At 40.6% G+C, this 20,532-nt stretch overlaps 1 protein-coding gene and 1 pseudogene across 2 annotated transcripts in view; one reads left to right on the top strand and one right to left on the bottom strand.

The window, feature by feature from the left end:
• The window catches only part of POLN (DNA polymerase nu), a gene marked incomplete at its 3' end in the record, with an annotated part of 145,705 nt that overhangs the window by 75,768 nt on the left and 49,405 nt on the right, over nucleotides 1–20,532 (bottom strand). The window contains exons 9-16 of the mRNA XM_080938973.1: nucleotides 19,966–20,034; nucleotides 18,696–18,756; nucleotides 17,902–17,966; nucleotides 14,182–14,265; nucleotides 13,644–13,739; nucleotides 12,528–12,584; nucleotides 10,652–10,705; nucleotides 9,441–9,506 (exon numbers count right to left, since the gene is read on the bottom strand). Coding sequence (XP_080795099.1) covers nucleotides 9,441–9,506; nucleotides 10,652–10,705; nucleotides 12,528–12,584; nucleotides 13,644–13,739; nucleotides 14,182–14,265; nucleotides 17,902–17,966; nucleotides 18,696–18,756; nucleotides 19,966–20,034 — 552 coding nt within the window. The remainder of the gene's footprint in view (nucleotides 1–9,440; nucleotides 9,507–10,651; nucleotides 10,706–12,527; nucleotides 12,585–13,643; nucleotides 13,740–14,181; nucleotides 14,266–17,901; nucleotides 17,967–18,695; nucleotides 18,757–19,965; nucleotides 20,035–20,532) is intronic.
• LOC308434469 (small ribosomal subunit protein uS11-like) lies at nucleotides 3,317–3,773 on the top strand (annotated as a pseudogene). The gene has a single exon. The product of its transcript is annotated as a small ribosomal subunit protein uS11-like (transcript).

The raw sequence follows: 20,532 nt of genomic DNA, 5'->3' as shown, positions 1-20,532 counted from the left end.
GTTGAGGGGTAAAGGTAACAGATATTCCAGGTCAAAACTATGGCCACTATTTTGATTTTGGGGACAGTTTCATGGTTGAATGTATACATCACAACTCATCAAACAGTAACATATGAAGTTTCTGGTATATTAAACTTGCCTCATAATGCTGTTAAAAATTAAAAAACAAAAGGTGAGTTTTTGCTCCTGGTAAGATACAGTGAGATATAGTGAATACAGCTATGAAAACCAGACAGCATGCACAGGGCAACAATCTGAAGATGCTGACAAGTTAGAGCTGGACCTGAAACATTACCAGACGGGCTGCAAGCTTATCTTTTGTCCCCCTCAAGCTTGACACAAGGGCTATGCTAACCCTGAATATGGTTAGTGGCCGAGAGTGCACAGGAGCTTCAGATGATTAAAGCCTCATGTTTCTGGTTAGAAGACCAAAAAGGGGGGCGAGAGAGAGAGAGAGAGAGAGAGAGAGAGAGAGAGAGAGAGAGAGAGAGAGAGAGAGAGAGAGAGAGAGAGAGAGAGATCGGCAAAGACCCAGAAACAATGAGAGAAACCACAGAAAGATAGCAGCTCAAAATAAATTAATAACACTGGATTAGCTGTACCTGTCTAGGCTCATCCAATCCTGCTCAGTTAATTCCTAGATTGACCACTGGGTGGCTGTCATGTGAAACTATCTAAATGGTGCCTCAAAGACTGAAAGCAGGATACAGTGGCACCACAGCCATCAGAACTTGAAACCTAAGCCTAACCAGGACACTGGAACTAGAACAAAAGCATCACCATTTTAATGGATTTTCAAAATAATACTTAAACTTTCAAAACGTCTAGTAAATAATCTCAAATTACCTGACATAAAAAAGTAGGAAAATTTCAAGTAACATGGAGAAAAGCAACCCAAAGTTGTAGTACCAGGAGGATACAAATATTTGTCTTTTCTCCTCCCTCTATCTCTCCCTCTCTCCATGGCCTCACTACATAGCTCTGGCTGTCCTGGAACTCACCATGTAGGCCAGGCTGGCCTCAGACTCATAGAGATCTGTCTGCTTCTGCCTCCCTGTTGCTGGGATTAAAGGTGTGTGCCACCAGGCCTGGGAGTATTTTCTAACACTTTTAAGCAGTTGCTGTAAAAAAAAAATGTGGCAATGTGATTATGCTACATATAGTGATGAAATTTCAACATAATCAATTAAAAATCAATGCCTTCATAATTTTAAACAAACCGTAACATATTATTACTTCATTGAAATGTCAAAATATAGAAAAAGATGCAGGGAAACCAAAAGACAAAACAGTTTCCATCATTCAAAGCAGAGCAACACAGAAATTGGTAGAAATTACTTCAGCTGGTGGCAGAGACTTTCTCTTGGGAGGGGTATTTGTGAAAAAAAAAACACCAATTTTCTGGAAATATTGCGGTTACAACTGATTTTTTTTAAAAAAATATTATTCAGTGATTGCAGAGTTAGCTCAGTAGCCAAGAACAGTTGTTGACTGGCAAAGATCAACAAAATAACTGACAACAAATGCTAGAGAAGATATGGAGGGAAAGCAACATTTGTTCTCTGTTGGTGGGATTGCGAATTGGTTCAGCCTCTGAAAATCAATGTGGAGAACCTCAAGAAACTAAAATTAATCTGTCACATGAATCAGCTATACTAACTCTAGGCATATGACCAAAGGACTCAACACCCTCCTCCACAGACACTTGCTCAGCCATGTTCACTGTTGTTATAGTCACAGTAACTAGGAAATAGACAAAATTTAAATGCCCTTCAAGTGATGAAGAGACAATAAAATGTGATACACATACACCAGAAAAGATTATTCAGCTGTAAAGAAAGTTGAAATCATGAATTTTGCAGTTCTGATGGAACTAGAAAAGATCACACTGAATGAAGTAACGGAGATTCAAGAGGACAAACATCTTATATTCTCTCTCACCTGTGATTTCCAGCTCTCTGACTTCAGATGTGAGTGAATAAACTGGAGTAACTGCAGAAACCAGGAAAGTAAAGGGGCCATGGTAGGGTGTGAAGTAGAAAGGGAGAGCAATAGGGTACAAATGATTTGAAGAGGGAAATGTGGGAAACAGTGCTATATGTAAGGAAGGAGATAAATGCAAACAGAAGGAGGGTAGAACAATAGTAAGGATGTTTGATATTATCTGTCTACCTAAAATTACATATAATAAGTCTGAGTATGCTTATACATATGTAGTTTAAATGAAAATTTCTGATTTGGCTGGAAATGCTTCCCTGAAGAGCCATACACAATCTAACTAATACTCCACTACCAGCATCGAGAAGCCATAGACTAAAAATTGTTGTCCTTAATTGGTTCCTAGAGATGGAAGGTAATTTTCTATTGCTGAAAACATCATGTACATTAAACATGTAACCCAGAGAGGACCTGAGATGGATCCTGGAGGAAAACCTATTACTGCCACTCTACTGAACCAGCACAATCCCTCTCTATATGCTAAATATGTATCCTTATAACCATAGATGAGTCCTCACTGCTCATCAAAGAAACTTCTCTTTACAACTGAGACAATTACATAAAACCATAACTGGTTAAAATGCAAAGAATAAAAGATTGTGTGGTATCCAGTTCCAACTGACACATGTATAACACAATTCCTGCACCTAAGGTTCACAGATTATTTTAGAAAGGGGGAGAGAAGAGTCAGAAGAACAGGACATCTGTTGTGAGATCATGTCCCCTAGAAAAGTCAGAAAAACTCCATCTATGAAGTCTTAGATGGATGCCTAAACAGAACCTAAACAAGGACCTCAGTAGACTTGTTACTACGGAGGGGATTTGTATAGAGCTTCTCTACTAGTCAAAGAAGGACAGGCAACTGAGGAAGGCTGAGAGCAGAAGAAATAAACTCCCCAAGGAAGAGCCCCCAACTGGTTACACAATACCAAGTAACATTGCATGGACTGAGCAGGTTGCATTTATTACAGATTTAGGAAAAGTATGTAGCAATAACGAAAGAAAAGAGGCCATGAATTTGAGAGGGAGTGAGAACAGCTACATGGAGGGGTTCACACGGGAAGCAGGAAAGGAAAGTAGGAAAAATGATATTCATATTATAATTTCAAAACAGTTAAAAAATTCATAATGCCAGGCATGGTGGCTCACACCTTTAATCCTAACACTCTGGAGGCAGGGGCAGATGAACCTGAGTTTGAGGCCAGCCTAGTGTGTTCCAGGATAGCCAGCGCTATATAGTGAAACCCTGTCTTAAAAAAAAAAGTCACCCTTTCATCTCTCTCTTTCCAGTGGAGGAGTCTGGAGGCGACATTCAGAAATGGCACTTCACAAGTGGAAGGAAAAGAAGGAAGAACAGGTCATCAGCCTTGGACTTCAGGTGGCTGAAGGAGAGATGTATTTGGTGTCTACCACATCTTTGCGTCCTTCAATAATACCTTTGTCCATGTTACCGATCTTTCTGACAAGGAAACCATCTGCCGGGTGACTGGTGGAATGAAGGTAAAGGCTGACAGAGATAAGTCCTCTCCGTATGCAGCCATGTTGGCTGCCCAGGATGTGGCCCAGAGGTGCAAGGAGCCGGTCATCCCTGCCCTGCATATCAAACTCTGGGCTACAGAAGGAAACAGGACCAAGACTCCTGGACCTGGAGCTCAGTCAGCCCTCAGAGCTCTTGCTCACTATGGGATGAAGATTGGGCAAATTGAAGATGTCACCCTATCCCCTCTGACAGCACTCGGAAGAAGGGTGGTTGTCGTCGTGGTTGCCATATGTGAACAGGACTTCTCAAGTTATTTTCTGTTAGTAAATTGCTTTGTGTAAGCTCAAAAAATAAAGAAAAAGAAAAAAATGTCATTTAAACAAAACCCTCAAGTTTGCTGCCCAGCACCCACCAAGCACACAAGTGGTACACAATACACATAAAATAATAAAGTAAGTCTAAAATATTTATCAAGGGTCAGGATAAAGTTCAGCAGCAGGGCACTCTTCTAGCATGTGCAAAGCTCATCAACTGAATTTTGTTCAGCTTAAGAAAAACTAATTCAAAGTCTAGTCATCTTGTGGTAATATAATGATATCTGGTTAAATAATGTACAGTTGGAATCAAATTTTATGTATAAAAATATGAAAATACTAATATTATGGGAAACCAGAGGCAAACATTAAATTAGTCTTGGAGAGAGGAAAACCTACCAGAAGTTTTGAAGACATAACTAATCAGGAACTATAGTCTTGGGAAAGGACCATGGACAGCGGGGAGCACCATCATTCATGGGTCACCGCAGAAACGGGGGCCAAACAGAGTTGGAAGATTATGTGAGAAAACTAGAAAGAAAAAAACTGAATATCCATTGTCTGGACACGTGCTCAGAATGTTCTTTGTGGTGGAGCCTGAGCTCGTGAAGTTCAGAGAGAGGCATGTGCTCATGATTCCCTTTCACAGGTATCTACATGGTCCAAGAGTGGCATGGTCCCAATCTGTTACTGATTGCTGACAGATGCTACTAGAGAAAAGCAAGAACCAGAGAAAGAATCTGCTAGAGACACCCTATGGGTACTATAGAGATACTCTATGAGGGCCTGAACCTGTAACAGGGTACCCGGGGGGGAGGGGCTGTCCCACAAAAAAAAAAAAAAAAAAAAAAAAAAAAAAGAAAGAAAGAAAAGAAAAGAAAAACGCTCTAAAAGGTAGACATCCTCATGATCAGCTCCTAGAGCAAGTGAGAGAAGCCTGAAGACAACTGACCTGAGAATTTATAGTCCCAGAGCAGGGTCCCTGAGCCTAAGAGAACGTCCACATAATGCCAGCTTCTTTCTCCTTGCACAATCACCCAATGTACATCAGCAGGGGCCTCTTCTGCCCATGTCAATGGATACAACTTGACTACATCTGCAATTACCCGAATCCCAAGTGTCTGGGCACACTTGTGAGATGTTTTCTCTTAATTAAATCATATGAAGTGGGAAGACCCACTTTTTTGTTTCGTTTTGGTTTTGGAGACAGGGTTTCTCTGTGTGGCTCTAAATGCCCTAGAAGTCTATAGACAAAGCTAGCCTCAAATTCAGAAGTCCATGTAGTTTTAATCTTAGAATTTTAGTTTCTTTAAAAAACAGAAATATTGTATGAATGTGTTTTTGTTTTAATCCCAAGTGTGGGAATATAGGGCTGCTTCAGATTATCCACAGCAGCTGACTATGACTTGCCCAGTGCTCTAGCAGAAGTGTGATTTTGCCAGCTATAGATAGTTTCTGCAATTGTGTGATGTTTGGAATTCTGGGAACTCTTCAGAGGGTATATAAATGCTAGGCCCTCAAAAGTCAGGATGGGTTGTTGGTTCTTATTTGTTGGTTGCACTTTGTTAAATAGTTGTGTACAAAAGAGAAAGAAGAAATTATTCTGACAGCAAAGATCAAACTTGTCCAAGAACTTTATGCCACTAATCAGCAAGAAGTAGATTAACAATAACATCGCCCTTTTTCCTTTCTACCCTTTCTTCTATTGAGTGTTAAAAGGTTGAAAGGGTGGGAGAAAAGAGGTGGAGAAGGGTGGAGAAAAGAACCCACAAAGTAGCCAAAGACAAGCCACAGATGTGCATACCTCTGTCTCCTGAGTGCTGGGATTAGGGTATGCACCACCACCTTCCAGCTGGGAAGACCCTCTCTCAATCTAGAGCTTAATATACAGCAAACCAGGAGCCAACATTAAACTAAATGGGGAGAAACTTGAAGCAATCTCACTACAATCAGAGACTAGACAAGGCTGCCCACTCTCCCCCTACCTATTCAATATAGCACTGGAAGTCCTAGCCAGAGCAATTAGAGAAAAGGGAGTCAAAGAGATACAAACTGGAAAGGAAGAAGTCAAAATAGCACTATTTGCAGATTATATGATAGTATACTTAAGTGACCCCATAAATTCCACCAGAGAACTCCTACAGCTGATAAACAACTTCAGCAAAGTGGCTGAATATAAAATTAACTCAAACAAGTCAATAGCCTTCCTCTACTCAAAGAATAAACAGGCTGAGAGAGAAATTAGGGAAGCGACACCCTTCACAATAGTCACAAACAATATAAAATACCTTGGTGTGACCCTAACCAAGCAAGTGAAAGATCTGTATAACAAGAACTTCAAGTCTCTGAAGAAGGAAATTGAAGAAGATCTCAGAAGACAAATAACTCTCCCATGCTCATGGATTGGAAGGATCAACATAATAAAAATGGCCATCTTGCCAAAAGCAATCTACGGATTCAATGCAATCCCCATCAAAACTCCAACTGAATTCTTCATAGTTACAGCAATTTGCAAATTTATTTGGAATAACAAAAATCCCAGGACAGCAAAAACTATTCTCAACAAAAAAAAAAAAAAAAAAAAAAAAAAAAAAACCCAAAAACCAAAAAACAACAACAACAACAACAAACTTCTGGGGGAATCACCATCCCTAACCTCAAGCTGTATTACAGAGAAATAGTGATTAAAAGCTGCATGGTACTGGTACAGAGACAGGCAGGTAGATCAATGGAACAGAATTAAAGACCCAGACATGAACCAACATACCTATGGTCACTTGATCTTTGACAAAGGAGCTAAAAACATTCAATGGAAAAAGGACAGGCTCTTCAACAAATGGTGTTGGTTCAACTGGCAGTCAGCATGTAGAAGAATGCAAATAGACCCTTTCTTATCTCCTTGTACAAAGCTCAAGTCCAAGTGGATCAAAGACCTCCACATAAATCCAGGTACACTGAAACTAATAGAAGAGAAAGTGGGGAAGAGCTTAGAACACATAGGCACAGGGGAAATTTTCCTGAACAAATCACCAATGGCTTATGCTATAAGATCAAAAATAGACAAATGGGACTTCATGAAATTGCAAAGTTATTGTAAGGCTAAGAACACTGTCAAGAGGACAAAATGGCAATCAACAGATTGGGAAAGGATCTTGACTAATCCTACATCTGATACAGGGCCAATATATAATATATATAAAAAAACATAATAAGTTAGGCTCCAGAGAATCAAATAATTCTATTAAAAATGGTGTACAGAGATAAACAAAGAATTTTCAACTGAGAAATATCGAATGCCTGAGAAGCACCTAAAGAAATGTTCAACATCATTAGTTATCAGGGAAATTCAAATCAAAACAACCCTGAGATTTCACCTCTCACCAGTCAGAATGGCTAAGATAAAAAATTTAGGTGACAGTAGATGCTGGCAAGGATGTAGAAAAAAAGGAACACTCCTCCATTGTTGGTGGGATTGCAAGCTGGTACAACCAGTCTGGAAATCAGTCTGGCTGTTCCTCAGAAAATCGGACATAGTACTACCTGAAGATCCACTGATTCCACTCCTGGGCTTATACTCAAAAGATGCTCCAACATATAACTTGGACACATGCCCCACTATGTTCATAGCAGCCTTGTTTATAGACAGCCAGAAGCTGGATAGAATCCAGATGTCCTTCAACAGAGAAATGGATACAGAAATTGTGGTACATTTACACAATGGAGGACTACTCAGAATATTAGAAACAAAGACTTTATGAAATTCCTAGGCAAATGAATAGAACTAGAAGCTATCATCCTGAGTGAGGTAACTCAATCACTAAAGAACACACACGGTATGCACTCACTGAAAAGTGGATACTAGCCCCCAAATCTCTGAATACCCAAGAAGTAATTCTCAGACCTTATGAAGCTCAAAAAGAAGGAAGGCCAGAATGTGGATGCCTTAGTCCTTCTTAGAAGGGAGAACAAGACACTCACAGGAGGAAATACAGAGACAAATAGAGGAGCAGGGATTGAAGAAAAGATCATTCAGAGACTGCCTCACCTGGGGATCTAGCCCATATGCAGTGATCAAACCCAAGCACTATTGGCAAGAAGTGCTTACTGGCAGGAGCCAGATATGGATGCCTCTTCAGAGTCATACACATATGATTAGGAATGCTTGCAGCTAACCATTAGACTGAACATAGGGACCCCAATGAACGAACTAGAGAAAGGACTGAAGGAGCTTAAAGGGGTTGCAACCCCATGGGAAGAACAACATTATCAACCAACCAAAGCCTCCAGCTCTCCCAGGTACTAAAACACCAACCAATGAGCACACATGAAAAGACCCATGGCTCCAGAGCATATGTAGCAGAGGATAGCATTGTCTGGCATCAATGTGAGAAGAGGCCTTTGGTTCAGTGAAGGTGTATTTTCCCAGTGTAGGGGAATGTCAAGTCACTGAGGTAGAGAGTGGCTGGGACAGGAAGCACCTTCATGGCAAGTGGAGGGGGAGGAGAGATGAGAGTGGGGGGAAAGGGAATAACATTTGAAATGTAAATACAGAGAATATCTAATTAAAAGTTAATCTAGATCATTTGAAGTGGCTAGCCTTCTGGTGGCAGCCTATATAGGAGACATAGAAGAAAGCTGTTCTTTGCCTGCTTGTACTCACTCTTGCTGGCAAGTCCATTCCTTCTCTGACATTAGAGCCTACTTCTTCAGTATTCTAAAGACTAGTAGAGACATCCAACCTCCTAGAATGAACAACTACTGAATTTTTAGGCTCTCTGTTGATAGACAATCACTATTGGACTAGCTGGACCAAAGTCCTCTCCTCTCACTGATGCCTGAGAATGCTATTCTCTGCTGCATATGCACCTGGAGCCATTTGTCTCTCCATAACAACGCATTGGTTGGTGGTTTAGTCCCTGAGAGCTATGGTGGGTTTGGTTAGTTGATAATTTTGTTCTTCCCATGGGGTTGCAGACCCTTTTAGCTCCTTCAGTCCTTTCTCTAGCTCCTTCATCGGTGTCCCTGTGTTTAGTCCGATGGTTAGCTGCAAGCATCCTCCTCTGTATCAGTATGGCTCTGGCAGAGCCTCTGAGGAGGCCTCCGTATCCGATTCCTGCCAGGAAGCACTACTTGGCATCAGCAATAGTGCATGGGTTTAGTGGCTGCATATGGGATGGATTCCCAGGTAAGGCAGTCTCTGATTGATCTTTTCTTCCATCCCTGCTCCTCTATATTTATATATATAAAAATCCCTGTATTTCCTCCTATAAGTGTTTTGTTCTCTCTTCTAAGGACTGAGGCATCCACCTGGCTTTCCTTCCCTTTGAGTTTCATAAGTTCTGTGAATTGTTTCTTGGGCATTCTGGGCTTTTTGGGGGTTAGTATCCACTTATCAGATGGTTTCATCAGATAGCACTTTTGTTGAAGCCACCTTCCCAAGACAAACCCCTCTGCTCTCATCACTAACGTGTCTGAGTTTCTAGGTAGAAAACAGCTATTCTTGTTCTCAGAGCACATAGCTGATGCCTCAGTACCAGCGAAATAAACACAGAGTAAATAAAACACAATTAGCGCCATAAGGTTCTCTTCTGGGAACAGAATGTGCAGACACAAAGGCATTAGGTCATGGAAATGGGCAAGTAACTTACAGGATGCTTGGCTGAAAGTCTCCCTGTCACAGTTCCAGTCTGATTCCATGTAGAAGAGATGGAGCCCTTGATCAATTAAGAAGAATCAGTTTAAACCTATGCAATATGGTGTGAGGAAGAACACACAGACCCTTCACCTACAACCCTCCCTGTTCCTCTTGAAAGTTACAAAACAGCCTTGGGGTCAGGTACAGCTGAAGGATGTTCCCCTCTAACCCAAACAGCAGCAGCAATAGGACAAGCAGGCCCACGTCATTATCAACACTATATGTGGTTAAGGAGGCTGTAGAGACAGCAGAGACTCAAGTGAGACTATGAAACATGTTCTGTTGCTCGTTGTGCAGTCTTACAAGTCACAGACACCTCTGACTGTAGTTTCTCATGTGCAAACTAAAGTAATGTCTACCTGTGACTATATCTGCAACTAACTAAAACCCAACTGGCTGGGGACACCTGTGAGGGATTTTTCTCTTAATTAAGTAATTTGAAGTGGGAAAATCTGCTTTTAATCCCAGTCTTTTGTGGTGGGAAGATACATCTTTTATCCAGATTTTTGGAGGAGGGAAGATCTACTTTTAATCTTAGCTAGACCTTCTAGTGGCAGCCTATATAGGACACAAAAGGGGAAAACTTACTCTTTTTACCTGTTCCTTCACTGCCATTAGAGCCTACTTCTTTGGATTCTAACACATATTTTAGACCAACTGAGACACCCAGTCTTAAGGACTGAAAACTATTGGATTCTTGGACTTTTTGTTGTTAGATAGCCATTGTTGGACTAGCTGGATCACAGCCCATAAGTCACCCTCATAAAACCTGTGTGAGTGTGTTTGTATGTGTGTGTACATGCATGCATGTGTGTATGTATATTTATCCTATCAGTTTTGTTCCTCTAGAGAACTGACTAATATATTACCTCACAAGGTTTCAGAAAAAGACATAGCAGTAGATGTGAAAGCAGGCCAGCTGTTGAACTGCCTCATATGGAGGATCTGATGGCATAAAACCAACCTGCAGAGCACTGGTGAGGTGGCTCAACTATTAAAGGCTGGGCTCACCACCAAAACCAACCTGCACTGTGTGGAGATCTAATAATATGACCATAGTCCACAGTTCCAAGAACAAGTTCCTTCTTTACTGTAAAAGTGGTATGTGTATCAAAATAAACCTTATTACTCATGCCAATTTCTTTTTTGTTAAGCCTTAGTTACCTTTTCCATATAAGCTAGTAATCCATCTATGAAGGTTGACTTGATCTTGTGAACCTACATCATAAAGACAAGAACAGTTATGCTCTTAAACTCGTTTAAGCATTCAAAGAGACCAGCTCCATAGCAGCAGTTCACATAGGCATGGGCATGTAGTAGAGAATTCATCTTGAACAACCTTAAGTGGTGCCAGGATTGAATAACAAGATTGACAAAGAAAGATGCCAGTTTGTCATTCTGCAGTATTTCTAGGCTACAGAAATACTACAAAATTGCACTGTAATTTTAATTTTTAAAAATCTTGTTTTTAATGATGGTTCTTAAATGCTTTAATCTCCCTTGTAGCCCACCATAGGTAGTTAAAAAAAAAGGATATTGGGGAAGTGGACATGTTTAGATAGGTTTTTTGGAGCAACTCCTGTCTGTGTTGTCTGGAAATCAGCAGTTCAGTTCATAGGTCAGCAGCTCAATCCAGTTGCAAACACTTCATGGATACACCAGCAGTTCAGTTCAGTAGAGTCAAGGCAGCAAACACATCAGCAGTAGTGGCACAGCAGGAGGGACAGGCAGGAACATTGGGAGAAGTTATCCTTTGTGCTTCTCCCAATGAGTCAAAAAAGAGGCCAGACCAACAACTGCACAGTCGTCTCTGAGCCAGCCTGACTCAGCCACTGTCACTGTGCATCGATCCTATTTATATACCAGCACGTGTCCTCCATGGGTCTTGCCTCAGCACATGAGTTTGACTTGGCAAAACTCCATGTACATCTGTCTCAGTTGATGTTACTCTGCCAATCAGACCAAGTCCTCAGAAAAGGGGGGAGAGGTTATGGGGGGAAGCCTGGGGACACCACCAGAAGTTTTTTGGTGCATTTCTCTCTATGGAGTCCCAACAAATAGAGCTCAACTACACAATGTAAGGCAGACCAATACATTCATGTTGTTAGTAAAGAATCCTTCATCATGTGTCCTTTCATGAGTTGTCTTTAGCAGAACATCCTCTTACCTGTGTTACTTGTGAAGAAGCTAAATGTTTCTTCACAAGTCTGCCTTAGCCTCTTGTTTGTCTCCACTTCAGGAAAACACTCCTTCATGTGTTTACCCCAGGAAAACACTGTCCAGCACAACTGACTCTCCAAAGAACCCTTAGGTTTCAACTTCAGTGCACAGATTCTCAAATATACTCTTCTCAGTTCCCCAGCAGTGGGCCGTTTTTATTTCTTTCCCCACACTTATATCACTTCGGGAAGATCACTAGTTTGGTACCAATGTGTTTCTGTAGACTCAGTAAACAAAAGCACTGTTTGGTATGTAAATGTGATTAATGGATAACAGAAAACATGAATTAAAGGGCAGGTATATGAATGGAGAAAATGTGATTAACTAAAAGAGGAAATGGACATGCCAGTAAACCCCACTAAACATCACTGTCTTGGAGCCTGGGAACTAGGAATGATAAGACTGTTGTGAGAAATGGTAGCTGTCTTACTCTATCTTGAGGAGACTGGCTATAGGCCATCAGTCTCCTTCCCCATATGACTCCCTGGGCTCCCAGTGTTGGGCAAAGTAGACTTAGACTTGAGTTAGATGACATCCAGTGATGAAGAAGTGGGGCTGACGAAGACACAGAAGAAAACAGCACCGTTGTTTGGTTTGTGAATAGGATTAATGGATTATAGAAAACATGAATTAAAGGACAAGTATGTGTCAGGACAGCAAAGACATGATAAAGTTGGTTGAGAACATTTTATCTCCTTAGAACTCTGTTGAAGCATGTCAACAAATATGGCATGTGAATAGACAGGTTGGATAGTTTCCTTCATCACAAATTTTATATATATATATACACACACAGGGGGGGCAGGGGAAATCAACTTACCTGTCTATATTCCAAAATTATCTTGGGTAATGGATGAAGGTCTTGTAGAGAATTTAACTAGAAATGAAAATATGTACTACCAAATAAAATTTCTGTATTTCAACATTCCAAATGTTTGATTTCAATTAGAGGGTGTACTAGTAACAAATGATGTAATATTTCCAAAATGAGGATTCATAACAAAGTATCTTAATCTCATATCAAGTATCTTAATCCCAACCCCTTTTAAAATCATTCTGACATTTACCCAGGAGCTAAAATGACTTCATATGAACTGAGAAATAAGAGTCTTCTTCAGATCTTAAATTGCCAAAATCTAAATCTCACATAAAGGAATAAATCAAGTGCCCCCCAACATAAAGTCCATGCCACAGCAGCACCTAAACATCTGCCTGGGTGAAACTTCAGAGAGCTGGCGTAAGCTCTGGAACCCTAAAGCCGCAGTATTGAACACACAGCACTACGGATCCTAATGTGTTAATATGAAGTTCAAGAAGAGGAAAAGGCAGCCAGCAGTTGTGGAGCTCAAGGTCTGAAAACAAAGCAAGACCCACAGGAAAACAGGATGTTTATTCCTTGACACGAGAGCAGGTATAGGAAGTGGTTATAAGTGCCTGTGAGTGCCCAACATTACTAACAATGGTCTGACAGGATAGACTGCAACGATCAGTCATATCTGAAACCATCTTTGACCTTCTAGCCTCATGTACAGCAAGTCCTGTGGTTTCTCTCTACAAAATATGTCCAAAGTCTGCCTTTTCCCTCTCATCCTCATCACCTTTGTCCTGTCATTTCCTTTCTCTCCTGGCCTCATGGGCAAATACACTCATATGCCCAGACACACAAATAAATATATAAATACACACATAGGCACACACACACACTTAAAAGCACAACATTGCACCAAAATTATCCTTTTCCAGAAGTATAGCCAGTCAGATGTTTGTGGAAGGAAGCACCTGCTCATCTCCTAGTGTACAGCCAGGAGCATAACTTTGAGTGAGAGCACCTTGTCTAAAGGGTCTGCTGCCAGAGGACAGGGGGCGGGGGGAAGGCAGCTTGTACCTGGTGCAGATACATGGACATGTCATAAAGACAAAGAAACTAGACTCTTACCATGGCTTCTGATGTAGACAGCTGGTTCTGCAGCCCCGTTCTGGGAAGATGCTTCCTCTGACTCAAGAGGTGCAGCTTCAACTTACCAAAGAGGATCTTTAACAAAAGCAATGCATGTGTGTCAAAAAGACCTAGATTTGAAAAAATGAATGTAACCATCACAGCTATAGTCACTACTCTGAAGATACACACCTGAACAGATAGTACAACAGGCTGAGCTCCTCATTTATAAAGCCTTAGACTTAATGTATCTCATAATGTTCCTCGCTTGTGAGACCATGAATGCCTTCAGACAGTATTATAAATTCAGAATAAACCATCTGTTAAATTCTTGAGTAAGACACATAGTTTTTGAAAGGACGAAATTTAACATTACCAACCAGGTATAGTGGTCCATGATCTTAGTACTTTGGAAGGTGAGACAGGAGGACTGTCATGGGTTGGAGTGAGCATATAGCCATGTACTACACAGGGAGTTCTAGGCAAGCGTGAGCTACAGAATGAGACACTGTCTCAAAAAAATGAAATTGAGCCTTACCTCACGAAGTTGGTTATTACTCATTATAAGAAACTGTTCTCCTGCAACAAAATGGGCTTCTTGCTCCAATTCCTTGAGTCGAGCCTGAAAAATTGAAACATTATTCATAGACTTTATGATTTAAAATAATTTAATCTTTTCATCAAGAAGCTCTCAATAAAAGCCTTCAATGGAACAAAAAGTCATCTATAACTTACTGAAATGAACATTTAAAAGCATATAGATTGACTTGTGGTAGAATTTTCAGGCCTATAAATTATTTTTCTGTAAAACTAGCTAAAACTTAAAGAAGAAAAAATGAAAGTACACCAAAATGAGAGCAGCGCTACCAGAAGTAGAAAAGGGATCTGTTATTATGAGGAATAAGAGAAAAAGAAAAAGTATGGGCTCCAGCTTACAGCACAACAGATCAAGATGTTCTATACGTCAGTAAGAGGAAATAGAACAGACTTGGATGAAGGCTGCTATGGGTAAAAAGCACAAGGCTGATAACCTGAGTTGCATCCCTGGGAGTCACATGCTAGAAGGAAAACTGAATCCACAAAGACCTCTACACATGTACACACACTCATATATGCATACACATACACACATGCACACACACATATGCAAACACACATATGCAAACACACACAAACACACATGCTCACACACATACACACACATACACACACATGCACACATGCATACACACACACACACACACACATGCACACACACATACCACACACATAATAAAAACAGTTTAGAGACTTGGAAAGATTGTTTTTAAAGAGAAACTAATAGCCGATGATGCTAGAAAGCAATGCACTCCATCAGTAATAAGGAAAACAGACTGAACTCATGTGTGGTTTATACTTGCAACCTGTAGACAACCAGATTCCTCTTGCCTGGGACAGACATCACCCATGGCAGAACATGGTAGCACAGTGATAGCATCAAGGCTAAGATGTGGACAGTTGAGAGGCTGTATACAAACCATTGATTTACATAGAGTTCAGCAACAAGCTAAACCACATTGTTTAAACACTGAAATAGAGAACAAATTAAGAATTACAAGAAGAATGCCTTTAAAGGCAGGTGGCAGCTACTTTGGGTAGCAGAACACACTTCTGCCAGGAAAAGCACAGAAGGCTCTGGATATCCCATGCTTTAACCTGGGCGATGGACAGAGTTATCTTTTGGGTAATTTAGATAGAATTAAAAAATATTTCCCATATATCTTTATGTACCTTTCCATATTTTAATTCTTTTAAATATGTGTGTGCAGATTTCTTGAATGAACTGTAGGGAACAAATGTCCTTACAAGAAAAATCTTAGTCTAGGCCTTGATGGCCCACTGAAGAACTGCCCACACACACTAGGTCAATGCTTCTCCTCCCTACACAAGTGCATGGCAGTCACCATTGCATTGCTGTAAAGAGCATGACCAAGACAACACTTATAAGAGAAAGTGTTTAATTTTATTTTTCAAGACAGGATTTCTGTGTAGTCCTGGCTGTCCTGGAACAAGGCTGTAAGCCAGGCTGGCCTCAAACTCCAGATTTCTGGGACTAAAGGTTGTGCCACCATAAGCTGACTGAGATTTCTACTCTTGATCTTCAGGCCGAACAGAGTGGGTGAGGCAGAGGCAGAGGGTGAGGGAGAGGGAAGGGAGACAGAGACGGACAAACACTGGGCTTGGCATAGGCTTTTGAAGCCTCAAAGCCTACTCCTATTGACATACTTCCTCCAACAAGGCCACACCTCCAAATTCTTCTAATCTTTAAAACAGTGCTACTCTCTAGTGACTAAGCATGTAAGCATTTGAATATATAAGCCTACAGAGGCCATTCTTATTCAAGCAATAATGTTCCAGTCCTTGGCCCTTATAGGCTTGTAGCTATAATATAATGCAAAAATGCATTCAGACTAATTTCAAAAGTCCCCATCGTCTATCATAGTCTCAACACTGCTTAATAATACAACATTCAAAGTCTCTGGAATTCATGGAAATTTCTTAATTGTAACACCCTTTAAGATAAAAATAAAAATGCAGATTCCAACATTCAATAGCACAGAATATGCATACTACTTCAAAAAGGAGGAAAAGAAGCATACTGGACCATACCAATACTGAAAACCAGCAGGGCAAACTCCAAACTTTACACTTCCATGTCTGACATCAAAGTGTTCTTTAGAGCTCCAGCTGCTTTTCGCTTTGTTGACTGCAACACAGTTCTCTCTTGGACTGGTTCCACATTCAGTGATATCCCACACTTGGCCATCTCCAACATTTAGGTATCTCCAAACAATCCGGGGTTCACCTTTATAGCTTGAAGAAATAGACTCTTTGGGCCCCCATGAATTGATACCTCTGACACATGGCTAGCCTCAGTGGCTTTCCTTGGCTGTGGAATGAGATTCCATAACCCCTTCTTGTATCCTTGATTTTAAAGCCAGAAACATGTGGCTATGGCCAAAGCTGCCAAGTTTTGCTGCTTGCTGGGTCTGGGACTTGGCCTGCATGTGCAATTACACTTGCATCGGCTTTCTATTGTTGATGGTTTCCTTGTGGCTAACCTTTTCTTTAATTCATTTTTATAAATTGGAAGCTGGGGGGGGGGGTCGTGTCCTGAGGTCACCACCCCTTTTATTTCAATTAGCATCAGGCTTTTCTTTAAGCTCTTATTTATTTGTTGAAGACAGAACTTCTCTGTGTATTCCTGGCTGTTCTGGAACCCACTCTGTAGATCAGGCTTGTCTCAAACTCAATGATCTGCCCGCCTCTGCCTCCTATGTGCTAGGATTAAAAGGTGTGCACCACCACCACCTGGCTTCATTAAGCTTTTTTAACTCCTTGAGCACAGAACCTGGCTCCAACATCACCTTTCCTAGCACTCTTTTTCTCCTCACTGTATGTTTTATATTTGTCTTTGTCCAGCTTGTTCCTTTCAGTACAGATCTGCATAAGAGTGATTACTAATAACCACAGGATATAGTGTCAACACTAGCCTATCTTGAAATCTCTTCTGCTAATACCATTAATCCAAAATTCTTCAATTTATCCTCAGACAGATTTTTAGACCAAGGGCAAAAGACAGCCACATTCTTTGCCAACTTATCACAAGAATGACTTCTAAGCAACTTGCTAAAATTCTTTTCCCTGGTACCAACTTCTGTCTTAGTCACTGTTCAATTGCTTTGAAGAGACACTGACCAAGGAAACTCTTACCAAAGAAAGCATTTAACTGGAGGCTTGTGTATAATTTCAGAGGTTAGCCCATTATTATCACTGTGAGGAGCATGGTGACATGTAGGGAGATATGGTGCTGGAGAAGAAGGTGAGAGTTCTATATTTTGATCCACAGACCGAGAAAGAGAGACACTGGGATTAGCATGGGTTCTTGAAAACTCAAAGCCTACCCTCAATGACATGCTTCCCCCAATAAGGTCACACCTCTAATCCTTATAATTCTTTCAAATAGTGCCACTTCCTAGTAACTAAACATTCAACTATGTAAGCCTATTGTTATTATTCTTATATATAATGGTTTGTTCTTATTCAAACCATTCAGTGCAGTAGATGTCAGTGGGATATAAACACTTCAACATATGGTCTTCCCCTCCAGGAGTCCAGGGGAGGAGGGAACAGTATACCACTCTGTGGCCAATGGTGAAGGGAAGAAAATCAGAATCTACTGAGAGCAATGGCAAGTACAGACTCTGAAATAGCTTACCCCAAGGAGTGCTGATGTCCTCTCCATTTCTTCTTTGTCAACTGAAATCTTATGGTTTTCCATCACTGTGAGTCAAAGTCAAAAGCAGATCATAATTTCATTGCATTAATCAATCCTTTTCAGAAAACTAAAGAGCCTCACTCTTTGATGGCCTAATGATAACAATGCTCATTTAATCATGTCCCACTGTAAATCAACTTCTGTGTTGTGAGGAAATAGAAGCATCAAAAGAATTGGACTGCTGGGGATACAGTCTAGTAACAGAAAACTTGCTCAATACAAGCCAGGTCCTGGGCCCAGTTCCCAGGTATGAAGGATGTGGAACTATAGTGGTCCCAGTCTAGCTCTTTACATACTCTGGACAAAGAGTCACTCCTGGCCCTGCAGCAGGACCTGGTCAGAAGCAGATGGGCAAAAGTCTTAAAGGATGCCTAAAGGGAGGGTCTTAAGTACTAGGGGAGAAAAGCACAGAACTGCAGGATTGGCCTTAAGTTAAGATAATACAGGTAGGTAAATGCCAATGAGACCTCCTTCTAGCTAGACAGAACAGAGAGGATCTTCATGGCTGAATGCCAGATCTTCAAGTCCTTCAAAACCAGGAAGTGATTCAACCCAAACCCTCTTGTTGCAGAAGAGAAAACCATGCACTCGCAACCTCTTTGAATGAACTATAGTACTCACTCTATTACAGGGTATAGAGAAAATTCATTGCTGAAAAAGTTAAAGGTGACTTGTTTATAGTCTTATAAACATCCTCCAAAAGGATGACTATACTTTGTATTATGGTCACTCACCTGCCAAAATTGGTATCAATGGAAGCTCCAAAGTACAAAATAGCTGCCATAAGCCATAAGTCTATTTCACAGGAAGAGATAATATAATTATGGATTTAAGTTATTATCTATATTTTGTTGAAGAGCAACTTGATATTTTGCTATGATTAAAGCTACCTCTCTCTGAAGTGGTTTCTCCTCCCATCTTCATTCTTTTTGATGAAACTCTTATTTCCATCACAGAGACTATTTCCTTATTATATGAATATCTGGTAGATATATCCCAAAATTTCACAAGGCCTTTGCTTTCTCACTTTCAGGAGTGTTTATGTGACTTGAGTTTTCCATTTTAACTACAGAATGGCTCACTGAATTCCAATCATTTTACATAGTCTTCGTCAATCTTGAATTACTGGCCCTTCAGACTAGTCAGGAGTGTTCAAATTTTTTTTCATTAGGCCACCTGTTTTAAGAGCATGAATTCCTCCCTCTTTTATTCATATACCCTTCCATGTTGTTCGTTTATTTACGGGCACCTATGTATACACAGGGTGCCATGAAGCCCAGTCTGTCCTCAAACTCTCCATAGATGAGCCTGCCCCTGAACTTTTTCCTTCTCTCACTTTCTAAGTGCTGTGTTACAGGCAAGTCCATCATACCAGATTTTCTATGATGTCTACTGTAGTCTTTTCTGCTGTTGCCTAAGAGTGCTGGGCCTCATCTCTGCTTCTCAATTTCTCTGTCTGTCCCTGTATTCTAGGATAGACTGATCCTCTCTAGGACACATCTTCCTTAACCCTTAGACAGTTTTTCTGTTTGGGCAGTTCCTAAGGGCAGGAGAGGAGAGAAGCAGCTTGACTTAGAGCCAGGAATGGAAAAGCCTCCAGCTAAAGCTTGTCCTAGGAAGCTTCTCATCTTTCCAGTCTCCATCACCTATGCCTCAGGACATAGTCTTTCCTTAAGTTTTCCTCAGAATCTCCTAAGAATTTCCTAAGAATCTAACTGAAGCAAATTGGGTGCATTCCATTATTAACTAAAATAAACCATTGGCATTAGAAACACTAGTTAAATATAAAGCTCTGAAACATTTGTTTTCAATATACAAAACATATTTTAAAACTGCGGGAATTATCATTTTAGTCTTTCTTTTTCTAAATGAGGCACAGGTTAACTTGGCCTTAGGACAAATATCTCACTTCATGTTTAAAACACTAAGTGTGAGTGTGGGTAACAAATAAAAACACAGGTCTTACACAGCTAGAAATTATAGTATTAAAAAAGAAAGACTTGCCTTCAACTTAGAACAAAGATCCAATGTAAGGTCGTAGAGTATCTGCAGGCTCACACATACATTCTGACTCTTTAAAATGAATACATTAAAATTAAATGAACTTAGCAGAAATTCTCATCACTCTGGGAATTGATATCACTTACAAAAAGTAACATGGGAAGATACTCCTGGTGGCTTCTGTGACAACCACCACAGATAAGGTTCCTACAGAAAAGTACCTCCATTGGTTAAGTTGGGCTGTCCACAGGAAGACACTTCCCCAACCAGTATCTTCTTCATTGTACAAATAGAGAAATAGAGCTCCTAATGCCTGCTGTGATGGCTAAACGACTGGAAAAGTCAGAAACACAGATTTTTAGATCCCACAGCATCTCATTTCTGCTCCACCACACAGCAACCACTTGATGGCTGTTACATTCACACTAACTTACCCATTAACACCCTAGGACAGGTAAATATAAAACCCCTAAGAAGCCACAAACAGAGGCTATGTTCAAAGAACAGAGAGGGAAGTTAAATGAAGAGGCAGCCCCTCAACATACAATCTGTGCTCATCCTAACAGGGAT

This window comes from Micromys minutus, assembly GCF_963924665.1.
Source record: "Micromys minutus genome assembly, chromosome: 1".
In the NCBI taxonomy this organism is placed as follows: Eukaryota; Metazoa; Chordata; class Mammalia; order Rodentia; family Muridae; genus Micromys; species Micromys minutus.
Note: the sequence above shows the minus strand (reverse complement) of the source record. Positions and strands in the feature narration are given on the sequence as shown.